We start from the raw sequence: 24382 nt of genomic DNA on the forward strand, positions 1-24382 counted from the left end.
TTACCAGAGGGGCCGCTTTTCATTGGCTGATGCACATTCTACGTGGTCACGTGGGTGGCAGTCTCACAAACACGAGCTTCTCGTTAGCTAAGTACAGCATAATAGCAGTTCTGATACAACTTCTACACCTTGAAGCCTGTCTGCTACACAGTCTAACGTTAGCTAAACAGATCAATATGCAATGTGTACTGTATCTGACACACACTAAAGATTTTATTTTAGCAGAAAAGGCTTTGGACTAAACTGTTACTCGTGTTAGCCACTCTAGCACCAAGTACAGCTAGTAAATCAACCATCGCTGTGTTCAGGGAAGCGATTAATAATCCAGAAATAAATATCAAGCCTGGAAACTTGATGTCGTAACGGACTGAATGTTATGTTTGTAACGTAATCTTTGCTCGTCTTGCGGGGCGCAGGCGGTTGCCACGGTAACAGGTGTGTTTAAACTACAAAGAGAGACAGACTAAAAAGGTACGAGTGGTTTTGAGTTGATCACCTGTTCGGGTTATTTTACTTTTGTTTACCTTTGCTGTGGCTCATTACAGCCGCTGTAGTTTCTAAAAGTTGGACTAATTACGTCGTTCGTTTGTGACGGTCGCATCGTCATTCATAAAACATCAAATAGAAAAAATAGATTTCATAAAATTTTAACAAACAAATGGCTTCTTTACCTTAACAGAGCTCTTTGGTTGCTCTTAACAGTCTGTAGCTTCTCATATTGAGGTCATCAAACCAAATTTCAGATCTACCGTAACTGGCTGACTGACACCTGCTGGCCTCAGGTTTGCAACCAGCTTGTGATTGAAAAACCAGTAACCTCCTCCCAGATGATGACATGAACTTGTTATTTCCTCTGTCCATTCTAGTAGCTGATATATTGTGAAAATCCGGTAGAAATAATGCACTAATGGAGTCATGTTTACATAGAAATATGCGCTACGAGGCTTTGCTTGTGAGACTTGCGGTCACGTGGGTCGGTTGTGGGCGGAGCTTGGTAAGGTCCATGGGGTTGGGAGGGTTGCTGGTGCCTATCTCCAGCTGCGTCCCGGGCGAGAGGCTGTCAGGTTCTATGTTTTTTGGTGTATTTATTTCTAGTTTCCTGTGTGTCTGAGTCTCTGTGTTGTCCTGTCTCCCCTTGATTAGTTCCCAGGTGTGTCTCGTTCCCTGATTACCTTATGTGTATTTAGTGTCACCTGTGTCTCTGTGTCTTGTCGGATCCTCGTCACGTCTATGTCTCGTCACTCCGTCGTCCTGTTCCCTGTGTTCTGGTTTGTTCCATTAAATTTATCATATTTTACATGCAATCTGGTTCATCTGCGTTTCTGCCTCACCTCCACCACCGCAAAACATGACAGAGGCAAGGCAACAGCTCTACCAACTGCGCCACTGTGCAGCCCTAGCTAAAATAATACTAAATTAAAAATAGATTAATTAAGTTAATTAATATAACTAGTTAGGTTATAATTCAAAACTTAACAATGGTTTTTCACATATTCTTACCACACATTTCAAGCAAGAGTTGGGAGATAAATCCTGGACAAATGAATAAAACATTACAGGGCAGCATGTGCACTAAAACATGTTAAAAGAATCTGTCTAAAACACGATCTATCAGCACTAGCATGGCTAATATAATAAACGAGGCACTACGGAGCGGTGCACGACCATTTTTTTTTTCTTTTTAGAAATGTATGACAAGTGCCGCCTCTCATTAGGAAGGTAACTCAGCAGTTACCGCTGAGTGGTAAAATGTTGTAAATACCTGCAAAACTCCTCAACGGTGTACTCTAAAGCCGCGGGTGTGTTTTGGATCAAGCAGGAACCACATGTCAGTTTAACCAATGAACAGCGTCAGTGAGCTGCTACAGCATCAGGCTGCCTTCAGGAACAGTCGGAAATTACAGTTTTCCTGGCAAATCTTTGCCGATCTCATAAGTATTATATTTTAAAATGACCATTTCCAGCAGGGTGGCAGTAGGGGTGGCAAGGGCTCTGTTGCCACCCCTCTAGCTCCGCCACTGCTCCGACCAAACAGGACTTTATAGATAAACGAACTGAAATCAGAATAAAACAGACCGGAGTTGGATAACAGTGGACTGGAGTGGGGCTAAAGTGGAGTGGAGTTGGGTTAAAGTGGACTGGAGTTGGGCTAAAGTGAACTGGAGTTGGGCTAAAGTGGACTAGAGTTGGGCTAAAGTGGACTGGAGTTGGGCTAAAGTGGACTAGAGTTGGGCTAAAGTGGACTGGAGTGGGGCTAAAGTGGACTAGAGTTGGGCTAAAGTGGACTGGAGTGGGGCTAAAGTGGACTGGAGTTGGGCTAAAGTGGACTGGAGTGGGGCTAAAGTGGACTGGAGTTGGGCTAAAGTGGACTGGAATTGGACTAAAGTGGACTGGAGTTGGGCTAAAGTGGACTAGAGTTGGGCTAAAGTGGACTGGAGTGGGGCTAAAGTGGACTGGAGTTGGGCTAAAGTGGACTGGAATTGGACTAAAGTGGACTGGAGTTGGGCTAAAGTGGACTGGAGTGGGACTAAAGTGGACTGGAGTTAGGTTAAAGTGGACTGGAGTTAGGTTAAAGTGGACTGGAGTTGGGTTAAAGTGGACTGGAGTTGGATTAAAGTGGACTAGAGTTGGGCTAAAGTGGACTGGAGTGGGGCTAAAGTGGACTAGAGTTGGGCTAAAGTGGACTGGAGTGGGGCTAAAGTGGACTAGAGTTGGGCTAAAGTGGACTGGAGTTGGATTAAAGTGGACTGGAGTTGGGCTAAAGTGGACTAGAGTTGGGCTAAAGTGGACTAGAGTTGGGCTAAAGTGGACTGGAGTGGGGCTAAAGTGGACTGGAGTGGGGCTAAAGTGGATTGGAGTTGGACTAAAGTGGACTGGAGTTAGGTTAAAGTGGACTGGAGTTAGGTTAAAGTGGACTGGAGTTGGGTTAAAGTGGACTGGAGTTGGGTTAAAGTGGATTGGAGTTGGACTAAAGTGGACTGTAGTTGGATTAAAGTGGACTGGAGTTGGATTAAAGTGGACTAGAGTTGGGCTAAAGTGGACTGGAGTGGGGCTAAAGTGGACTAGAGTTGGGCTAAAGTGGACTGGAGTGGGGCTAAAGTGGACTAGAGTTGGGCTAAAGTGGACTGGAGTGGGGCTAAAGTGGACTAGAGTTGGGCTAAAGTGGACTGGAGTTGGGCTAAAGTGGACTGGAATTGGACTAAAGTGGACTAGAGTTGGATTAAAGTGGACTGGAGTTGGGCTAAAGTGGACTAGAGTTGGGCTAAAGTGGACTAGAGTTGGGCTAAAGTGGACTGGAGTGGGGCTAAAGTGGACTGGAGTGGGGCTAAAGTGGATTGGAGTTGGACTAAAGTGGACTGGAGTTAGGTTAAAGTGGACTGGAGTTAGGTTAAAGTGGACTGGAGTTGGGTTAAAGTGGATTGGAGTTGGACTAAAGTGGACTGTAGTTGGATTAAAGTGGACTGGAGTTGGACTAAAGTGGACTGGAGTTGGGCTAAAGTGGACTGGAGTTGGGCTAAAGTGGACTGGACGACTTCAAGTTTTTCTGATTTATTTAAAATCCCACCAGAGGTTTTTTTTTCTGTTCGTCTTTGGGTTTTATTCAGACTGAGATGTTTTAAAATCTTGAGAAGACCAATAAAGTTGAGGAAACTTGGCAGAACCAAGTAGTCTGAGTGTTGGTTCCGGTCCGGACCTTCAGAACCAGCCCGGTTGTGAGTCCCAGACTCAGGCTTTATTTGCTGCTGCAGGTTAATTCAGCCGTTAATGCAGCCTGTCATGCTGCTGCAGCTTTTACTGCGCTGTTAATTGGTTTTTCGTCCCGTTTTGTTTTGGGAGCAGAGGTGGCCAGCAGCTGGAGGACAGTGGGTTCCTCGTTTCTATCTGAATTTTTACGTATTAGGTCCTGGTTTTATCATGAGCTCACCTTAAATCTGGAGATTTGGAGAAACTTTCCTCTTCTGATGGGATTCTGTGATTGGTCGGACCACCTGAGCAGGTGACATCACGTTTAAACAAACCGTTCAGTTGGAATAGAGTGATAAAGTAATTGCATTGTATTTTTCAGTTCCCAGCAGCTTTTATGAAGGCAGAAACGTCTTCCTGGTTCTGATGTCTCCGGCTGTTCCTGTCTGGACTTCAGAGGCTGGTTCTGACCCAGACTGGACCCACCCGCCTCTCCGAGTCTCAGTCTGCTTTAATTTAGATGATTTATGGAGCTGCTGATCCAGCCGGAAACGAAACGTCAGCTGGAGATTTATTCTGACCCGAACCATCACTGGGTTCCCATCAGAACCGACTTCATTACAGCAGCAGGAAAAAAAATCTGAAAAATATTCAAAACCGTTTTTATGTCAACATCAGCTGGAAAATTTCAATCAAAATCATTAAATTCAAAGAAAAACAATGGATTTATAAGAAAACAAATACACATTACAAATAAAATACATTTTATTTATTAAATAATTTATGAATCAAATTTTTTGTTTTATAAAATTTTAATCTTTTTTCCAAAAATAATAAATTAATCAAATAAATATAACTGGTATTTTTATTTTAAAATCTGTAATTTATTGTCTATATTCTTTCAACTGCAGAAACAGAAAAATTTCTGTTTTTCAGGAAGATTAAATATTTTAGCTCCCAACATGTTTTTAACTTTTCATTCCTGCAACAGGAAAACCTCTTTCCGTTTCCCGGTGGGAATACTGGAGCGGCGGCGCATTTCCCAGGAGTCCGTCTGTCTGTCACTGAGGGGGGCGCAGTGGGGGGGTCCCGTCTTAATCTGTTCTGCATGCTAAGCACCCCCCCCTCCTAGATCACATTGTTATAAATGCTGTTTATGGTCCTGCTATGACAACTGTGAAGGGCAGAGAGAGAGATTCATCCTGGAGGAAATCCTCGGCCAATCAGAGCGCAGGACGGCTTGTAAACGACCGGCGGGGCAATAAAAGGAGGCGCAGGGGAGGAGCGGGGCAGTTATTAATATTAATAATAATATCACAGGCTGACTTTAAGTCGGCAGTGTTTGTTTTGCTGTTGACGTCTGATTTTATTTATTTGAACAGCAGAAGAAGAGCAGTTTGTTTCCAGAGTGAAAGTCTCATCAGGGTGAATTAACCCGGAAATAAATCAACTTCAGAAACCATCAGAACATCAACGACCTTCCTGGAGGTCAACTTTAGATTCACAAATTTAACTGCAGGAAACTGGGTCTTCTGAAGACTGGAGGTGGTTCTGACCCGTTTGTCTGGTTCTGACCCGTTTGTCTGGTTCTGACCCGTTTGGTTCTGCAGAGCCTGAAAGTGGGTCAGGACGACTCGGCGTTCTGATGGGTCAGGTTGTGTCTGAAGGAGCAGATGGAGGCCAGGAGGCAAGGCCCGGCAGAACCCTGGCAGAACCCCAGCACCAGCCCCCCGGGGGGCCCTGAGGGGCCCAGGCCCCAGGCTGTCGTTTTTAGACGGTGCCACTACAAAGACAGCAGAGCGGTTCTGCTGAACCGGGTACAGGACCGCTCATCTAAACACAGAACCTGCCAACACTGAGGACAGGGTCCGACTCCAGAACCCGTCTTCATCATCATCAACCTGACCTTCATCGTGGTTCTGGACTCAGATCATCAGAACCTCCAGAACTCCTCAAACCAGCAGGAAAAATCCAGAACAAACATGAATCTCTGATACCAGAGGTTTTGTGTCAGAGGTTCCTGAGACTGGTTCTGGACCATTTTGTGCCGGTCCAGAACCAGCAGAACCAGTCCGGTCTGAAGCTCCACTTGTTGTCTTTTCTTACAGTAAATCCAGCAAATATTATTTTATTTTCATTTAAAAAATAAATATTAATGTCAGCTGTCTTTCAGGATGCGTTCAGGGACAATGGGAGAGTTGAACCCGACTGGTTAACCAGAACCGGAACCAGAACCGCCAGCTTAAGATCAGACACCGAACCGGGGCAGTAATCTGATTACTCTTTTTCTGGTTTCATCCTGATGGAACGGGTCTGAGTTGATTTCTGCTGGGACCAGTACCACACTGGAGCTGAAGGATCCAACAGAACCAGAACTCAAAGAGCAGAACAGAAGAACTTTAGACACTTTAACGTATTTTTCACAAACAAAAACATTTTATACGTCGTCAGGATCCAAACAGGGATCAGCCGGAGCAGAAATGGACCGGCCCGGTTCCGATGCAGCATGAGGAACGCCAGGCTGGGTCCTGATGGACGCGCCGTCTCCCTCATCGTCAAGCAGCCAGAAAGAGGCAGCAGGAACTCTGACCTTCATGATGTAACGGAGCAGCAAAAGCCAATGAAGTGAACAAGGCTGCGCTCGGCCTCTGATTATGATAAAATATGTCTGAGCGCCAACAAAGACAAACGCAAGTCTCCCCGTGACAGATATGGCTCCATATTTTAATAACGGCCCAATTTCTGCTTCCTAAAGTGTTTTACTGCAACCCATAAAACATGGAGGCCGACATAGGAAGCCTGTTTCCCAACGCCACGAGCCAGAGGAGCAGGAGGAAACGGAAAACACAGAGGAACCAAAGAGCCATGGGAAAATCTGGAAAACGGTTTTCAACACAAATATTTCCCATCAGACTAAAACTGATGGGAAATAGTAACGGTGTTGTACGCATCATCAGGCCTGTTCAGTCCACTTTAACCCAACTCCGGTCCGTTTGCACGGGTAGGGAGGAGACCGAAACCGATGCTGTTTGTGGGCTCAATGTTGCCGCGCAAGACGTAATCGACAGAATCCGGTTAAAGGATTTTCAGAATAAAAGATCCTTCAGACTCAATACATAACACGGAAATATTTAATTATTTCTTGCGCCGGTACCAGTTGGTCCACGGACGGCTCCTGGTCTTTAGCCAGAAACAAAAGAAACTGGAAGAAAGCAGTCTTTGATAATGTGAAAAACTAAGGTATGTTACTGTTTTTTAGTGGATGGAGATTGTAACTTTATTAGTAATGTTTCACGAGAGACACAAAATAAATTCTAAGTCCTACCACTCTTAACTAGCTTAGCTGCTCAATAACATTTCATTTTACAATAAATATGATTGAACTATTACTTACTATAACTAAAATACAGTAATTATGCACTGAAAAAACTTCATACCTTGTCCCACCGAACCCAAAGGAACAGAGACTGTATGCTAGCGGGAAACTAATAACCCACTATAACGGTACGGCCCGTTAAACACCGAACTGGAGCCCAAAATAACACTCTACTAGTTTAATATATTTGACAGTGAATAATATAATTTACAATTACAGTCATAACAAGCCATTAAATGCAAATAAAATCAACATTTACAAAACGGAAATTACCTGTTGTTTTGCAGTGGATCTGGCGTCTTTTCAATGTAAAAGGTGCCGGTTCCCATTTTATTTCCTGCCACGAAAAACTTCCAGTTTTACAATCTGCAGTAACACTATCTCACCACAGCCATAATAAAGGATAGACGAGTCACTGCACGATCTGTTCAAGCAGCATGATCCGTACCGCTCATTTGCGCATGCGCTGAAGAAGTTCTTTAAAGTACATCAGTGTAAAATATTCATTTATGTTGATTGAAATACTCCTTGTTATAAAACACATTTTATACAATTTTATAATTCTCTTAATGAATAACTTTCATAATTTAGCTAAAAGACTATTAGATTAATAGTCTTTTATTAATCTATTAATTATTCTATACACAATATGTATAGAATATTGTGTATAGAATATACACAATATAGTCTGCGGGGTGAAACGCTAACTAGACTGTTAGGTAGTAGCTACCGTCAATGCTCCTTCTGGTGGACTCAGAGACCAAAACAACTTTATTTTTATAATAATTATGGTACATTTTTTATGAGATTAACTCAATGTGTTACTGGACTGTACGAGAAGACATACTGTGTTCATGGGGAAAATAATTTATTACTCTATCTTTCCTCATTTTTTATTTTTTTTCCTTTTCTTTTTTTATAAGGGAACATTCATTTCCTTTATTATCTTTAGAAACAGTCTTGCTAACTGCAATTGACCCGTTTTTATCTCTATTTCTTGTTTTTTTTCTCTCTCTCAATCATGTACTATTTTTACAATTTCTATTACTTCAAAAATTAAAAAGAAACAAAAATACCCTCCCAGCTCCCGAGAAGTATTTCTTCAGAGCATGCACAAATAAGCTGACACCGGAACAGACCGCGCAGTGACAGCTTCCTTCTGCTCTGTTAATAACCATAGTTTGAGGGATTTTGTATTGAAATGTTTTAATTTACTTTTCTACATTTTCCAGAAAAGACGCTAAATATTGTTTGCATTTGTTTTGTCTAATCAACTGTTCATGTAAGTGCTGTGTTCTTTGTATACTTCATTTGTAGGTTTGTTGTCATTTATTTAAAAGTAAGTGAATAAATAAACTTCATCCTGCTCCTCAGAAAAGGAGGGAATTGCCATAGCAATCTTTGACGCAGCAGCCGCTTTCTCTCCCTGATGACATTAACTCAGATTTTTTTAATGTGTGTGGTCCTGGTGACGTCACTAATCTGGACGGCGGGCCCTGACAGCCGGCAGGGAGGCGGGATCGTCCCGCCGCCATGGACAGCTTCAACACCAGGCTTGAAATTAGTTTGGAAGTCTGCGAGGTGAAAAGCTGAGCTCCTCCACTCTGGAAAAGCCAAGAAGAAGAATTAGGACGACTGGGAGGACTGGGAACGTGTGTGGTCCCTTCAGTTGGAGTGGAGGGAAGCTGTCAGCTGGAGGAGGAGGAGGAGGATGAAGAAGAGGAGGAGGAGGCATTGTTCCTCCTGAGTGTCGGGCAGCCGCTGAAAGGCAGAGAAGACGGCTCCGGTAGTTGATTTAGTCCGGACAAAGCCTCGGTCTCTCTCCCGGAGGAAAGTGATTGAGCGCGGCTTTGTTTGGGCCTGAATGGCTGTGAGCCAACACGGCTGGAAGTGAACTGTTAGCTTAGCACATAAAGCCGCTACGCAGCCCAGCAGGCAGCTGCAGGAACCTTTACCACATAAACAGAAAGATCTCATTCATCCTGTTACTTATTTACCTGCTGAGGTGAAACCAGCTAACAGGGAGAATTCACCTGAAGAGGCTCCGGCTTCACTCCTTATAGTTCATATTCTCATCAAACACATTCAGAAATGAAGATTTTAATCACCAGAGTAGCAGGAACTGTAATGAGGTCATCACATTTTCATAAAACCAAATATCAACAGAATAAGCAACATTTAGAGCAGCTAAAACAAACACCAACTTAGTTCATTTAGAAACCAGGAGTTCCCATTCCAGTTCTCTCAGTGAACTGGTTTCTAGATGAACTGGTTTCTCTGAGAGCTGAGGAGGAATCAAATTATTGGAGAAGAATGGACCGGGTCGGCGCTGCAGCAGGAGAACCAGCCTCTCGCTCCACTCCACATGAGGCCCGACGGGAGCAGGAAGCTGGATGAGGCCTGGTCTGCTGCAGCCTGCATGGCCTAGTTAAAGCCTGCATGTGAAGGATGGCAGCTGTGAAATCCTGATTAAGAGAATAATTTTTTAGGTTTTGCCGATTCAACTCAAACAGTTTGTTTTGTTTTAATCTCCGGAACCGATGTGTGTTGATCACCTGAAGGCAGTTGCCATGCCAACCTGAAACCAGAACCGGTTTAAAGCTGTTTATAGATTCTGTTTATAGATTTCTTCTCTTCTGTCTACAGAAGAGAAGAAATGCTATTACATGTTGCAACTGATGGCTGTGGACAGGAAGGAGCTCCTGTAGCAGCCTGTGTTACAGCAACTCTGAAAACCCTCTGACTGAAGACTTTAGGTTTGATAGTTTCATAAAGAGAATCTCAGTCATCTGTTCCTGATTTTATGAAGATCCTTTTTTTCATCAGAACCAGAACCAGAGACTGAGCTGCTCCAACATGGAGACACCAGAAGAGTTAAAGTTTGAGTCAGAATCTGCAAAAATGAGACTAAAAACAAAAAAACTGCTTACAAGAGAAACTGGTTCCAGTAACTGGGACTAAACCAGGCCTGATGGAAGACAACTGGTTCTGCGCCCTCCCAGTTCAGAACCAGTTCTGGACTCTCTTCCGTTCTCATTCTGCAGCGTTTTGTTTGGATTCCTGGTGTCTGATCCTTAAAATACATTCTGTGCAAAAGTATTCACACCGGGACAGGAAGCCTGATGGGGAGGAATCAAGACAGTCCTGGATGGCTTAGATGGGTTGGAATGGCCTAGTCAAAGGCCAGACCTGAATCCAACTGAGAATCAATGAGAGACGATAAAAACTGATCCAAACTGGAGGAGAAAAGCTGCAGACAACCTCCAGCCACAGGGGCTGAAAATAGAAGCACTCCACACTTTTCAGAATCATTTCCTGCCCCTGATGCAGCCTCTGTCGGTCCCAGTAAGTCCCAGTAAGTCCCAGTAAGTCAAACTGGAGCTGGGGGTGTGAATACTTCAGGATAAACAGTTGATTCCAGTGAACCAGTGACGTGACCTCTGACCCCTGTTCCTCCTGGATCCACCTGGCTTCCCTTCACCACCTGGCGCAGATTGGCACCAAGAAGCCAATCTGTCGCCATGGCGACCGGCTGCCAGCACCTGAGTAAATCATTCTTCTGTGCGAGAAGGTGGAGTGAGCGTGTGACTTGGTAACCACGGCAACAACGCTTCATTTGCTGCCCAATCTGAACGCCTTGTTGCACAGAGCGTTGGTCCAGAACCAGAACCATGGACCAGAACCAGAATCAGAACAATGGACCGGTCTTTAATCATAAACAAAACAAAGGAAATGACTGTAGATTTGAGAAGGAATGGGGTCAAAGGTCATTATTTCCACCATGGGAGAAGATGTAGAGGAATTAAGCAGCACAGACTGCTACAGGAGCCTCTGACATCAGCTGATTAAATTACAGCAACTTTAACTCTGAAGTGAATCATTAGAAAAATGAACAGCAATAATTTATTCAGCATGAAAACATGGAGGTTCATTTTTCAGTTTTTATTCAATTTTAAAAATCATTTTAAAATAATATTTTATGATCTAAATATTTAGCTTTAATGGAACCAGAACTGGATCGGGTTCTTGTTTCTGTCTGAGAGGAACCAGTTTAGCCTGACCGGGTCGGAACGGAACCGCTGTCACTGAGCAGGTTCTTTTCTGGACCGGTTCCTCCTCCTCTGGTCCGAGGAACAGTTCAAAACATTTCTGCTACCTAACATTTAGCAGATCTGACTGGTTCTGGCTCTGAACTGGTTCTGATCCAGACTGTGTTCTGAAGGAGACGAGTTGGTTTGCAGAACCTGAACGGACCCGTTGGGTTCCTGTAGGGGGCGTTGAGGCCCGTTAGGTTCCCAGGCGTGAAGATAACTGATGGATCCGGACGGAACCGGTTCCAGGCCCCTCGGGACGGGTCGGGTCGGGCAGGGCCGGGTTTGTCATTTTGACTACTGAAGCGCTACAGCTCTGCTGATCCAGTTGGTTCTGGTTCTGCTTGTTGCTGAGGAATGCTGAGATGATAACAGACTGCAGGCTGTAACAACCTGCCGCCTGCGGCGCTTTGCAGCACTTTGTGGCGCTTTGTGGCGCTTTGTGGGTTATTTACGAGCAGCTCAGGAATCCTCTCCGGTCATAAACTCACACCTTCAGCCGCGCTTCAAAGCCGCCGCACCGAGTGTCAGACGGCCGGTTCAGCCGCACCGAGTAGGCCAGGACAACTGGACTCATTCTGTTCATTAGAACAAGCTCCGGTTCTTATCAAGGCCAGAACATTTCAGCCATCTGATGCTTTGCCAGATGAAAACACCAGAAACAAACTAGAAACTTTATTTCGCAGCAGCAAAGTAAAGGGAATGATGAAGCATTAAATCCAGACTGAATGAATCTATTTCAATTATTATTGATCAAAGTTTTAACACCGCCAACCTAAAAATTACCTAGGCTAAGCTATGCTAATGCTAAATTGCTACACCAACAGGTTATTTAATGGAAGCTAATGCTAAATTGCTACAAAATGGTATTTAGTGGACACTAATGCTAAAGTGCTATGTAGACATAATATTTATCAGAAGCTAATGCTAAAGCGTTGAATTTAACCATGTTGATACCCACCTTGTGTCAGAAAAAGATTGTGAATCTTTCAAAATAATTCATATGTGTTTTTGTATTTGTCACTTGCTCAATAAAGTTTCTAGAAAACTAAGAAAGAACATGAGGACAGGAAACGGAACTGTTGCATTCAAAATAAAAGCATGAATATAAACGTTTAACTACTTGAATATTCTTAGCTGAAACTTCAACACAACCAAAATGTATTCGGCTGAAAGTTACAACCAAGAACTGGCTTCAGAATTGATCTGTGCTCTAAATGTTTTAAAAGTTACCATAAAACCTGAAGCACTAAATGAAAATTAGCGGATTAGCGCCTCAGCTTTAGCAGGATGTGTCCACCACTGGTATTTAAAGGAACTCAGTGTTTCGACTGTTTTTCAGTGTTCTGGAAGCCTGTTCTAGATTTGTAGAACATAGAAGCTGAATGCTGCTTCTCCATGTTTGGTTCTGGTTCTGGTTCCGTTTGTACCAAATCTTCCTGCTCTGATGAAACCGCCTCCACTCGTGGGTGGAAGTGAAGTGAGTGCCAGGTAGGGGGTAATGGGGGAGTGACGTAATCATCATCGTCATCATCATATTCTTCTTCATCGTCTCCTCCTTTCTGACGGTTTGCTAATTGAAGGTTCGGTGACTCCGCCTGGCACCGCGGCCTCTAATTAACGAGCGGCGGAGTGATTCATTACAGCTCCAGTAGCACATCTTCATCATCATCCTCATCATCATCATCCGGCTCCACTCAGCTGGAACTGAGCCGGGAGCTGAAGAACGTTCTGTCAGTTTAGATCTGTGGGAACTGTTCTGTTTCTGATCTGGAGCATCTCCTCTTCCTCCTCAGCTCAGATTTGGAAATGTATTCTTCCCTAAAGTATTCACACCCTTCTCCAGATGTGCTGAATGAACTTTGTGTTTCCTGTTGGAAGGAGCTGATTAGTGAAGAAGGAAAGTCGATGTTTCTTATTCTTTTGTTTACAAAAGAATCTGAAAAGTGCGGCATGCCTTTGTGTTGTGCCTTCTGGGTAAAAACCTTTGAACTTCTTCTGGATCTCCAGTCAAACTGGATGTAGAGCATCAGTTCTCAATAGCTAAAGACGCTCAGTTGGATTCCAGTCTGGGCTTTAACTAGGCCATTTTAGCCCATAAATCTGCTCTGATCTAAACCATCCCATAATGCCTCAGGCTGATCGTCAAGTCGGAATATGAACCTTGACCCGAGACTCTAATAAGTTCTCCTTCAGGATCCTCCCCCAGCATGATGCTGCCTCCACCGTGTTTCTTGTGTCTTTGCTAGTGACGTGCAGTCAGGGGAGGCAGAGCCTCAGCTGTCATCAGGGAAAAATAATATATGATGATAAAATAATTTAGAATTTTTTAATTTAACTTAAGCAATTCTGATTTTTTTTCTCCAAAATTGCTGAATTTTTGCATTTTCCCATTCAAATGCTTGGAAGCGCAGCTGGTGAGGCAACAGCAATCTGGGATTGATCAACCTCTCACTAACTGCAATGGCTGCTATTCAATCGGAGTACGCTCCTCCTGTCTGAACGTCACCAATAAAATGGCTAAAAAAACATTTCATGTATGAACTGATTTTCTGTAATTTAGCTTATATATATAATGTTCAGTGTTTTTTTGTCACCAGCTGTGTGTGTGACGTGTTTCCTGTGCTGAGCAGCATCAGAACCAGAGAACAGATTGGAGAGGCAGGCAGTTCTCTGGCCTCATGGCAGGGGGCGCTCATGATTCCAGACATTGTGACTCCACAACTGCAGAGTAAGAAACAGCAACAACGAGCCCTAGCCGTGGAGCTAGCCGTGGAGCTAGCCGTGGAGCTAGCCGTGGAGCTAGCCGTGGAGCTAGCCGTGGAGCTAGCCGTGGAGCTAGCCGTGGAGCTAGCCGTGGAGCTAGCCGTGGAGCTAGCCGTGGAGCTAGCCGTGGAGCTAGCCGTGGAGCTAGCCGTCTCTTACATTAAGTCTAAAACCAAACTACTGCAACAGACTGAATGTTCTGCTCTTTGTGTGGAAAATATTTCAGTGTTTTTGTGTTAGTTTGTTTTGTTTCGTTGTTGTCAGTTGCTATGGCAACGAGTCTGCGCTGCGCTGATACAGCGAGGAGAGAGCAGCGTGGCCATGCACGACATGTTTAAGTCCGCATGCGCGAAATTTTCTTACGTAAACAACAACATGCAGAGGGTCTATATTTGTAAATTTGATTTTGGTTTTTAAATCTGATTTTCGCCTCACCAGCATGAACCTCAGCGCACGTCACTGGTCTTTGCTTGTTTTTGTTTTAGTTGTTGTTTGTTCGTTTGTTTTTATTGAGATGAAATCACAAACTACTGGACTCTGTTTTCTGATCAGCTGATTCAAAAAAATAAAAAATCCTAAAGGGAATTTTAATTATATGGATTTTATATAGAGGTGTCAGAGTAAAGGGGTCTGAAAACATCTGCCTGCCACACTAACTAGGTTTTCATTCCCCTGCAGAAATCAGGAGCGGTTCGGTTCGGTTCGGTTCTCCTCTCGCTGCAGCTCGTTTGATCGTGGGGGAGGGGGGCACATTGGAGTGGGGTCGGTCTCCGTCTCCTAGCAACGCTGTCAAAGAACCTCAGCTTTAATGGTGCTGACTGTGTTGGGCTACGAACCGGATCCACTGGACCTGAGTCCGGTCCGGATCGGAGGCAGCAGCAGTTCAGATCATTTTCTTTTTCTTTGTTAATAAAACCATTTTTTTATTTTAGTGAAGTGAAACTTTTCCTGGTTTGGGTCGACTGATTCTGGGTTCTTCCGAACCGTCCCATTCGGACCGAACCTCAGACTTAGACAGTAACTGTGTTTTCATTAACTATAGAATTGCACAAATCGGAATTAAGGAAATAAATTAATTTACTGGAAACCTGATAAGTTTGAGAAAGCTTTTCTGCTGAATGAAGTGATTTTTCAGCCTTATTCAAATGGACACGTTGAGTAAAACTGCAATCAAACACTGTTCTGGCAATCAACTACTGACGGAACCCACGAAGAAGACAACAGGAAGTAGTTTTCTTAGCAGTTTGCCGTTTTTATTTATTTATTTATTTATTTATTTATTTATTTATTTATTTATTTATTTATTTATTTATTTATGACAACAGGAAGTTGTGAGTCATTCCAACCTGTTGAATCCATATACTCTATAAAATGGCCGATTACCGCATAAGTAGCCTCCCCCAAGTGGGCGGGGCATGTCGCTGCAACGCCTCCTCTGATTGGTAGAAGATGAGCACAAGCCGGTAAATTATGAATAGCTATAGGCTATCTCATGTAACTGTTTACATCCAACACAAATTTGCTCACATTGTAATGAAAACGCAGCAACTTTCTTCCAACATGAGAGGAAGAAGAACCAGATCCTAAAGATCTGAAAGAAGCTGATTCTGTAGCTCAGGAGAAACGACTTTAACCTGTTACTGACACGTTAACTAACCAGCTAACTCTGTTAACTAACCTCTTTAACTAACCTGTTACTATAGTTACGCCGTATGTTTTTCAAAAACCTTCGGGTCCCGGTTCTGTTTGAAATGAACGGACCTGAAACTTGAGATGGAAAGTTCTGGTTCGGCCCAAACAGAACCGGATCAGAAGTCCGGTCCGTAGCTGGTTGATTTTGAGGTTCCGGTCGGGCCAGATCATGTTAGAGTGAGACCTCTTGTTTCTGGACCAGCTTTGTTGCTCTGTTTCTTTGGGACACTTTCGGACATTTTTCAGTATTAATATTAGTAAATATTCCGCTTAAGTTTGTGATATTATGGTTGAATTAATTTCTGTTATTTTTCTCATTTGGTCTTTAAAATAATATTAAAATATTAAATAATACGTTCAGATCAGAACTCGCTTTCTTTACTCTTGTTTGAGAAACTTCTTGGACGACTTTTTACTTTTATTTGAGTAAAAATATTTTCTCTTATTGCGTCTCTTACATGAGTTTATGGATCATCTCCACCTCTACATATAAACACAGAAAGCATAACGCTGCCGCAGATGTCATTTCTTATTTTAATATAGAAACAAATTCGGGCTGCAGGTGAATTTAGTTAGAAAACCGCAGATGCGCGCGCCTGTGTGTTTAACTGAAAATAAACACATTTATCGCAAAAAGACGTTTTTCTTTTATTTATGGAAACAATTTTTTTCCTGTCATGAAAACAAATTTGAAAAAAGCACACTGTAGGATCAAATCAAACGAAACTAAATTAAAAAACATTTAATATTTTTTCACACAAAGTATCACAAAAAAAAGAATTAATAAATAAAATAAAGGTGATGAAGATCGAGTAAAATAAAATAAAGTTTCTGATTCACAGAAATATTACATCTTCTGACTTTCTTCATCGGTAAAAAATGAAATACTCTGAACCTGCAACTCCAGAAGCACCAAGTAAAATTTGCTTTCATCTGAATTACAGAGAATTTCAGCGGAAACTGAATCTGAATGAAAACAGTTTGAATTCAAAGCGACGGGAAGCGAGAAGCTGCTGGAGCTTCACCTGCGGACAGGTGAGCTGCTGCTCCTGAAACACACACACTTATTATTAGTTATCTTCAATATAAAATCACTTTTAGCTTCTGTCTGTCCGGTATCAGTTTCAAACTGTTAATATGAATATGAACTGAATATGAACGTCAGTAAATTGATTTTGTTTCTGGGTAAAAAGCAGTGAAATTAAAATAAAATGATTGTTGTGGGTTTTCAACATTTGCAACAATTAGAAAAAACGAGTAAAATGTGGAATTATTTTTTTAAACAGAGCCAGAAATAAATTTAACATTTCTTAAATATGTTTTTTAAATTTTTCCACCAACAAGGAGAGAATGAAGCAAACAGAGGAGCTGCAGTCGATTCATGCTTTTTGATGCTCAGGAACATTTTTAGCAGCAGCATGCACACACACACACACACACACACACACACACACACACACACACACACACACACACACACACACACACACACACACACACACAATGAGGCCTCTGGTTCTTCCTTCAAAGTGCTTCTCCGTCGTGGTTCCGCTCGGTAGAACTGTTCTCTCTCAGAAACAAACTGAAGAACAAAAAAAAAAAAATTTCCCCCGGGACTTTCCTCTGAAGTTCTGATAACGTTCGGTTTCACTCATGAGTTTCCTTCAGGTCCATGTCTCTGCTGGACCCACCGAACCTCCAGATCCGAACCGGGCTCCGTGGAAGGTCAGAGGTTAAGAGACACGAACCCGCAGCTGGTCCTGCGCGGCGCTCAGTGCACCGCCACCGCGGACTGCAGCGGCTCCGCGGGCCCGGCCGGGCTGCTCTGGCCGGCGGCGGTCTGCGGAGGCGTCGGGCTCAGGGAGCGCGGGGAGTGGGCCAGGAAGGCCGGGATGTGTGCGGGCAGGCCGGGTGCGGGTTTGATGGGCACCGGGATGGCGGGCAAAGTCTGTCCGCCGTGGCAGAGCGTCTTCAGCGGCATGCCGTAGGCCGAGTAGTCCGCGGGCGCCACGGTGAGGGGCGCCGCGGGGTCCATGACGCCCGGGCCGTACATGTGCGGCCAGGCCGGGCTCAGCTGGTTATGCAGCGGGTAGCCGGCGGCCGGGAAGGCGGCCAGTCCGCCGGGAACTTTGTACTCTCTGGCGATGATGTTCTCGATGGCGAACGGGTGCTTGAAGCTGGACGGCTGCGTGGAGCCCAGGCCGTACCCCGCAGGGACCTGCGGGAGATGCGCGGCGGCGTGCAGCGCGCTGAGCCGCAGCTTGGCCTGCTGCTGCAGGTAGTGAGCGGCGTCCTGTGGCTTGCTGGGGCCCAACGGGTCCGGCACCGGCACGCCGCCCACCTTGAAGCGCTTCCGGCGCCGCAGGAAGCTTCCGTTCTCGAACATGTCCCCACAGTTGGGGTGCAGCGCCCAGAAGCTGCCCTTACCGGGCTGGTCCGGCCGGCGCGGGATCTTGATGAAGCAGTCGTTGAAGGAGAGGTTGTGGCGCAGGGAGTTCTGCCAGCGCTGCGTGTTTTCCCGGTAGTAGGGGAAGCGCTCCATGATGAACTTGTAGATGTCGCTGAGCGGCAGCATCTTGTCCGGGCAGCTCTGGATGGCCATGGCCGTCAGGGAGATGTAGGAGTAGGGCGGCTTCTGGTCGCTGTACGTGTTCCTGCCGGGCCGCGGCATGGTTCCGAACGGCCCGAATCACTCCAGTCCAAGTCTCTCCAAACTTTCAGCTCCTCACTGCGTCTTTACGCACAGCCACTCGCATGGTTCCGTCTGGCCTGGGAGGGAAACTGAGTTAAAGTTCAGGGAAAGTTGGATGACCAGCAGCGGATGGTCCTCCGGTTCTCCTCCGGCAGGCAGCGGGGCTCCGTGCTGTCTGTGGCCGCTGCTGCGCTGCGCTAGGCGGCCCTGTCCTCCTGCATGTCCCGCTCTGCTCTGTTCGGCTCCCTGCGCGGCTGTCAGCGCCGGCAGCGGAGCGGCTTCATTAATGGGACACTTTTCCACAGTCACGTGACGGCCACACGCAGGAAGGGGGGGTGGGTGTGTGTAGGAGCCGCGCACGCTCACGTGGACGCACTCAGGTTGAGTGGAGGAGCAGCTGGCGGAGCTGCGGCCGGGCAGAGGAGGTTGACGACGGGGAGGATCCGCGCTGCGGGTCGCTACGGGTCGCTGCGGATCCTCTCACGCACGGTGTGCGTGTGGGAGCGGCGGGTGCGTGTTTCTGAGTGGGCTGTGGGGCCCCTCCAATTTGCTGTGACAAATAGGTCCGCTGAGAGCCGCTTTCATTTCTTTATCCTCTTCAGCGCTGCTGAGGAAGAAGAGGATGAGGAGGAAGGCTCAGGTAAACAAGCTATGAAAAATTCTAAATATGAAGAAGCAAAAAATGAATGGAGCAGAATTTCTGCGGCCTTTTTATCTAATTTATGTTATTTTTGTTACTTTGAAACAAATATTAAATGTTAACGGTTCGTTTTTTCTGTTGCTTCTGGATCCATATTTTCTTTATTTAATCTTTAATTTAATGTCACGAACTGCGAGGAAAATTAATCTTTAAAATGTCATTTAATTTTAATAAGAACTTTTGTTGTCAGGTCTTAGTTTTTTTACCTTTTAAAATTCTATGTTCTGTGTTGGCGCAGTTACTGTTATTAATATTTCTGCCAATAATAATATTAATAATAATAATAATAATAATAATAATAATAATAATAATAATAATAATGTTATTTTTATTGCAGCATTTTGTACAATTCATAGAAACGTTTGTTTCACGCTCTTGTCATAAATGTTGAAATCTCATCTTTTCTGTTTTGCTTATTTGTGACTTTTGATTCTAATTATTTAATTAAAGATTAATTTCACTGAACAGTTTAAAGAATTTATTTTAGCTTCATGTTGTGATGGAGCAGATGGAGGATTAAACATGAAGAGCGGGTGGAGTGTGTGTGTGTGTGTGTGTGTGTGTGTGTGTGTGTGTGTGTGTGTGTGTGTGTGTGTGTGTGTGTGTGTTTGGTGGGGGTCGGTTACATTTAACCACTATGACCTTTGACCCGACGCTGCTGAAGTGACAGAGGGGCTTTAATTTATATTTATTGTGAAATAATTTTGTAATTTTTCCTTTTGCTCAGATTATGTTTATTTGATCATATTCATGTTGCTTGTTTAATTATTTGACTCAATAAATTAAAATAAAACTGCTGAATTATTCAGTTCTTCTCTTATATGATTTTATCTTGTGCATTTTTAGTCGTTAATTTTTACTTTTAAATTTTATATTTAAGCAAAATGAAACATTTTTATTGAAACTTGGAACCAAAGCATAATTAGTTTATATTTTTAAAAACATGGAAATGCATCTATCTTGTTTTTCTTATTTATTGGTGAGTTGAGTTTGGAATAAAATGTTTTTAAAAACTGAGAAATATTGATTTAACTGGGGAAAGTTGATCAGAACAAACAGAATTTACACAAAGTAAATATTTCCTCAGACCAATCACAGGCTCCCAGCGTATGACGTCAACCAAGCAAATAGTTTTTTAATGGGCTCTTTGCACTTCAGCTTCCGCGTTCGGGGAAAAGCACCTCGGTCGTTTCCAGTGTGTTGAAAATGTCATTTTCCACTCGGTGCTTGCAGGGTTTGTCCAAGGTAATAATTAATGATGAACATCGATCCGAAGCCCCAACAAGTCAGCTGGAGAAAAGTTTTAAGACGTTCGCCTCGTTATACATTCAGATACTAAGGTGAGTTTTACCGTCTTTAACCTTTGTGGCTAATATTAGCTTTAGCTTATGCTAGTAGGCAATATTCTCGGACATTTTTTTTGTAAAAATATGCTATTGAAGTATCAAAACATTTTAATCCATTCTAAAGGACAATGTTGTTACCTGATTTTAAAGTATATTGTGTGTTTATTGCCGTTAGTGTCAGAGACCAAGTAACGCGGGATTTTACGGTTCAGGCCTTTTGCCTCTGAAGCAGGAAGCGCAACAAGCCGGTAGCTTAACAGCAGAGCAGCTCTGGAGTCAGTCTGACTTCAGCTGACTGCTCAGGTTCAGAGTTGTTGTGCTTCCGAGTTCCTTAAGGTCTCCGTGTTATTTCGTTTTATTAGTTTTGCATGTTTCTTGTGAAGCAGGACGGTGTTTACAGCGGTGTGTTCAGGCGGATCAGTTGCTCGGCTGTCTGGATCTGGTCTGCTCTCTCGTTCCCATAAACTCGCTCTTTCAGGCTGAATACGGAAGTTGTTCATGGAAATAACACAGGAGGCTCCTTTACCTTCTTTAGGCTGAAGAAGCTGATCCGGAGTGAAGGCTGTAAACTTTGCTGTGCAGCGTTAGCTTTAACTGGTAGCGAAGAATATTTACAAGCCACCGTCTTCTTAATTCAGGATCGTTTGGAAATCCATAGAAACTTAAAAGCCCATTATATTAGGAAGACAACAAAGTGCATAGTATTGTTTTATTTGTGCCTGAAATACGACTTTGTCTTTTCTAGCTGTCATGGTAACAAAGCGAAAAAAAAAAGAGTTGCATTTCCGCATGCGTGTGTGACGTCAGCGTGGCAGGTGCAAAGAGCCCATTGAAACTCTTCAGTCATGTGGCTCCGCCCCCTCATGTCAAAGGAAAGTCATCGTAGAAGAGTTGAGACAGATCAGAACCAGGCGGGTCCAGTTCAGTCTGCAGGTTGCTGGTTCTGGAGGTTCTGGGTGTAAACTGGGAGGCAAGTCTGCTCTCCAGTGGAACCAGCTCCAGTTGACCTGGATTCTTTCCTCTGAGGCTGGGGTCATCCTGAGCGCTGGCTGTAGTCATGATGCTACAGGACAAACTTACCACTTCCCCCTACTGCTGGAAGGGCAGTGTGTGTGTGTGTGTGTGTGTGTGTGTGTGTGTGTGTGTGTGTGTGTGTGTGTGTGTGTGTGTGTGTGTGTGTGTGTGTGTACCTGGACTTATTTTAGTTTTAAAAACCAGTTTTACATTAAATAAACCTTTTTGATCTTTCATCATGTTTTCATGTTTTTGCTTTGACTTGTTCATGTTTGAGAAATCCTTTTATCCATTTAACTGAGCAAAACACCGAGCACAGCTCCTTCAGACTAGCTAGTAGCAATTAGCAAACATCTGCTGAGCTCTTTAACAACTGTTGCTCAGAGCACCGCTGGTAAAAATGTTCAAGAGTTAAAAGAGGAGCCATGTTGGGACGACTTCCTGGAGGTGGAACTTCAGGAAGAGCAGGAGTTTTTCCTGCTGTTGTTATGCTCTCAACATTCGTCTGCTCCACCAGTTGGACACACTGGGACTCCATCAAACATCTCATCGGGCTGTGGAATGCCCAATGTCCCACAGACAGCGAACTCAGCACACCTGGAAGGTTCAGTTGCCATGGTGACTAAATACCTGAGTCTTTGGTCAGGATTAGACATGTCAGAAGTGAAATGTTTCAATGTTTTGGGCTGTTTCTCATTTCTGCTCAGTGCTGGAGCAGAACTCTTGACTTCAGTTAAATGTAAAGTGAAAGGATCATCAGAACCGATTGCTGACAGACGGACCAGCTGGGCTCGGTCCACAGTTCTGGTTCAACCAGCTTCATCTTCATCATGTTCTGGTAGGACCTAAAAGTCTGAGTTCCCTTCAGGAGCCTTTCCTTTGTTGGAGTTCAGAGATGTTTTCATGCTCCTCCCATCCAAAGAGCCTCCAGGTGAGTGAGGACTGCAGCTCAGGTGTGTCAGAGTTAGCTCCGCCCACAAGGTGAGCCACTGCTCTGACGGAGTGTTTTGGAGCAGGAGCCTTCCTTAATGTGGTTCACTGAGCAACCAGAACCTTCACTGTGTTTGTTGTTTCGCTAACTAAAGACTTAGCGATGCTAACCAAAGCACTAAACATAAACAGTAGTTCTGCTAATGCTAAACTTCTATGCCAACATGGTTTTTAGAGATTGATGATGCTAGAGTGCCAAATTTAAAATTAGCTCCCAAGTTAACACATTAGCAGAAATGCCCCGTCGCCCCCACTGTTGCCATGCCAACGTCAGGCCCAGGTCCCCTAAACACACCGACCTCCATGTTGATTCTACCAGACATCATGGCCACCGCTTTGGGAACTGTCTCACTGCGCCTCACCTCCGCCCCCTGGTGGCGGCTCTGCACTGTTGAACTCTGACCCCACAGCCAACATGGCACTCAGGAAGCAAAGTACCAAGGTTTATACTGGGAATGATGGGAATTACTGCAGAGCCAGAGAGAATCCGGAACCTTTAACTAGGCCAAAACCAGAACAAAGTCTGCAACATAAAACCAGATCTGCAGATTCTAGAAGACTGACCGGTAGAACCCGACCCGTAGAACCCGACCCGTAGAACCTGTCTGCAGCTCAGGAGGCTCTAAATAAAGATCAGAGTTTATTTTTACACTAATTGCTTCAAAATAATCACAAGTAAATCAAAGCAAACAGAAAATTAAATAAAATTTGGTAAAAATCTCATTTTTCCATCAGGAACTCCGGCTGCTGCCGCAGACTTCCAGGGAAAACCGTCGGGAACGTCTCCAGAGTTACTGGGGAAACTGCTGGAAGTCTGATCCCAGTCAGACCCGATGGGACCTGACATCGGATCAGAACCTGATTTAGCTTCCGGCTCGTTAAGCTGATCTCAGGTCTGAATGTCTAATTAATAATTAGTCAGTAATTCCTCCTCAGGAGTTATTATCCCTCAAAGCGGCTGCAGAATTTAATTATTAGCAGCCTTTTTGTTTCCGCGCCCGTCATTACTGTCAGGATTGATGAAACATAAACTTCATTAAAAATTAAAGTGGGATTCTTTAATTACGAGGCCGCCCTCATTGCAGCCTGAATTAGCCAAGTCAGTGATGTGCAAATGAGAGCATTATTTAAGAAACATGCTGGAAGTAGTTATGCTAATTCAGCGGCTTCACAGTGGCAGAGCGCTGCGCTCCTCCTGCACATCCATTAAATGCTGGATGCAGATTTAATGTAGCAGCCGTAGAAACGCCTGTTCATTTACTCAGATTTATTGAGACCACTTGTAAAAAGTAGCCGTTTAATTAGCTCATCTGCTGCTGATGGCTGAGCTTTCTAAAATCACTCGGCAGACGCTCGCTTCCTTTCCTTCAGAGGAGAAGAATTGCTGCTGCTGCGAGGAAACGGTTCTGAACACGAGGAGAGCGGGCCGAGCCGGGCCGCAGGCGGCAACACGTCGACATGGGTCAAGTTGACCTCTGATCGGAGCGTTGGGCCGACCCAAAACTTAAAACACAAATTAATTATGGATCTACACGTTCATTAACGCTCCGTCAGAAACAGGAAGTTCCTCTGGTCCACAGGAAGTTCCTCTGGTCCACAGGAAGTTCCTCTGGTCCATGAGCTTGAAGTTGAATGCCTGGATGTGACTGAAGGTAGAACCAGAACTGGGTCCAGATCTGGGAACAGCAGCAGGACCGGAAACTCCTGGAGTTCGACTCATTTGCTCAGAACAGACACTGACTGACCCGGTTCGTTTCTCAGTTTCCCGCTGAATCCTCTGGACCAGGTTCGGCCCGGTTCCCGGCAGGAAGCTGTTTATCCACAGTTTCCCGTCCTCCGCCGGTTCGGCTGGGTTCGGCTCAGAAAGCCGCCGCTCATCGGCCCAGAGAGGCAGCGGAGAGCCGGAGGGACTAAACCCACAGATCAGAGCGGAAATCCCCGAGGCGGGCGCCGTGCGGGTCCAGATGTACTGCGGGGCTCCGCTGGCTGATGGCTCTGCTCTCCAGACGGAGTCAGTTTGACCTGAGAGCG

The 24382-nt window shown here is 44.5% G+C and overlaps 1 protein-coding gene across 1 annotated transcript; it reads right to left on the reverse strand.

Annotated features, from left to right (window-relative positions):
- Positions 1–16462: 16462 nt before the first annotated feature.
- Positions 16463–18610, reverse strand: LOC122823666 (forkhead box protein B1-like). Its single transcript, XM_044103528.1, has one exon. It carries the CDS (start codon positions 18278–18280, stop codon positions 17381–17383), a length of 900 nt encoding a protein of 299 aa, XP_043959463.1. The 5' UTR covers positions 18281–18610; the 3' UTR covers positions 16463–17380.
- Between the last annotated feature and the right edge of the window lie 5772 nt (positions 18611–24382).

This window comes from Gambusia affinis, linkage group LG02 (assembly GCF_019740435.1).
Source record: "Gambusia affinis linkage group LG02, SWU_Gaff_1.0, whole genome shotgun sequence".
NCBI classification, from domain to species: domain Eukaryota; kingdom Metazoa; phylum Chordata; class Actinopteri; order Cyprinodontiformes; family Poeciliidae; genus Gambusia; species Gambusia affinis.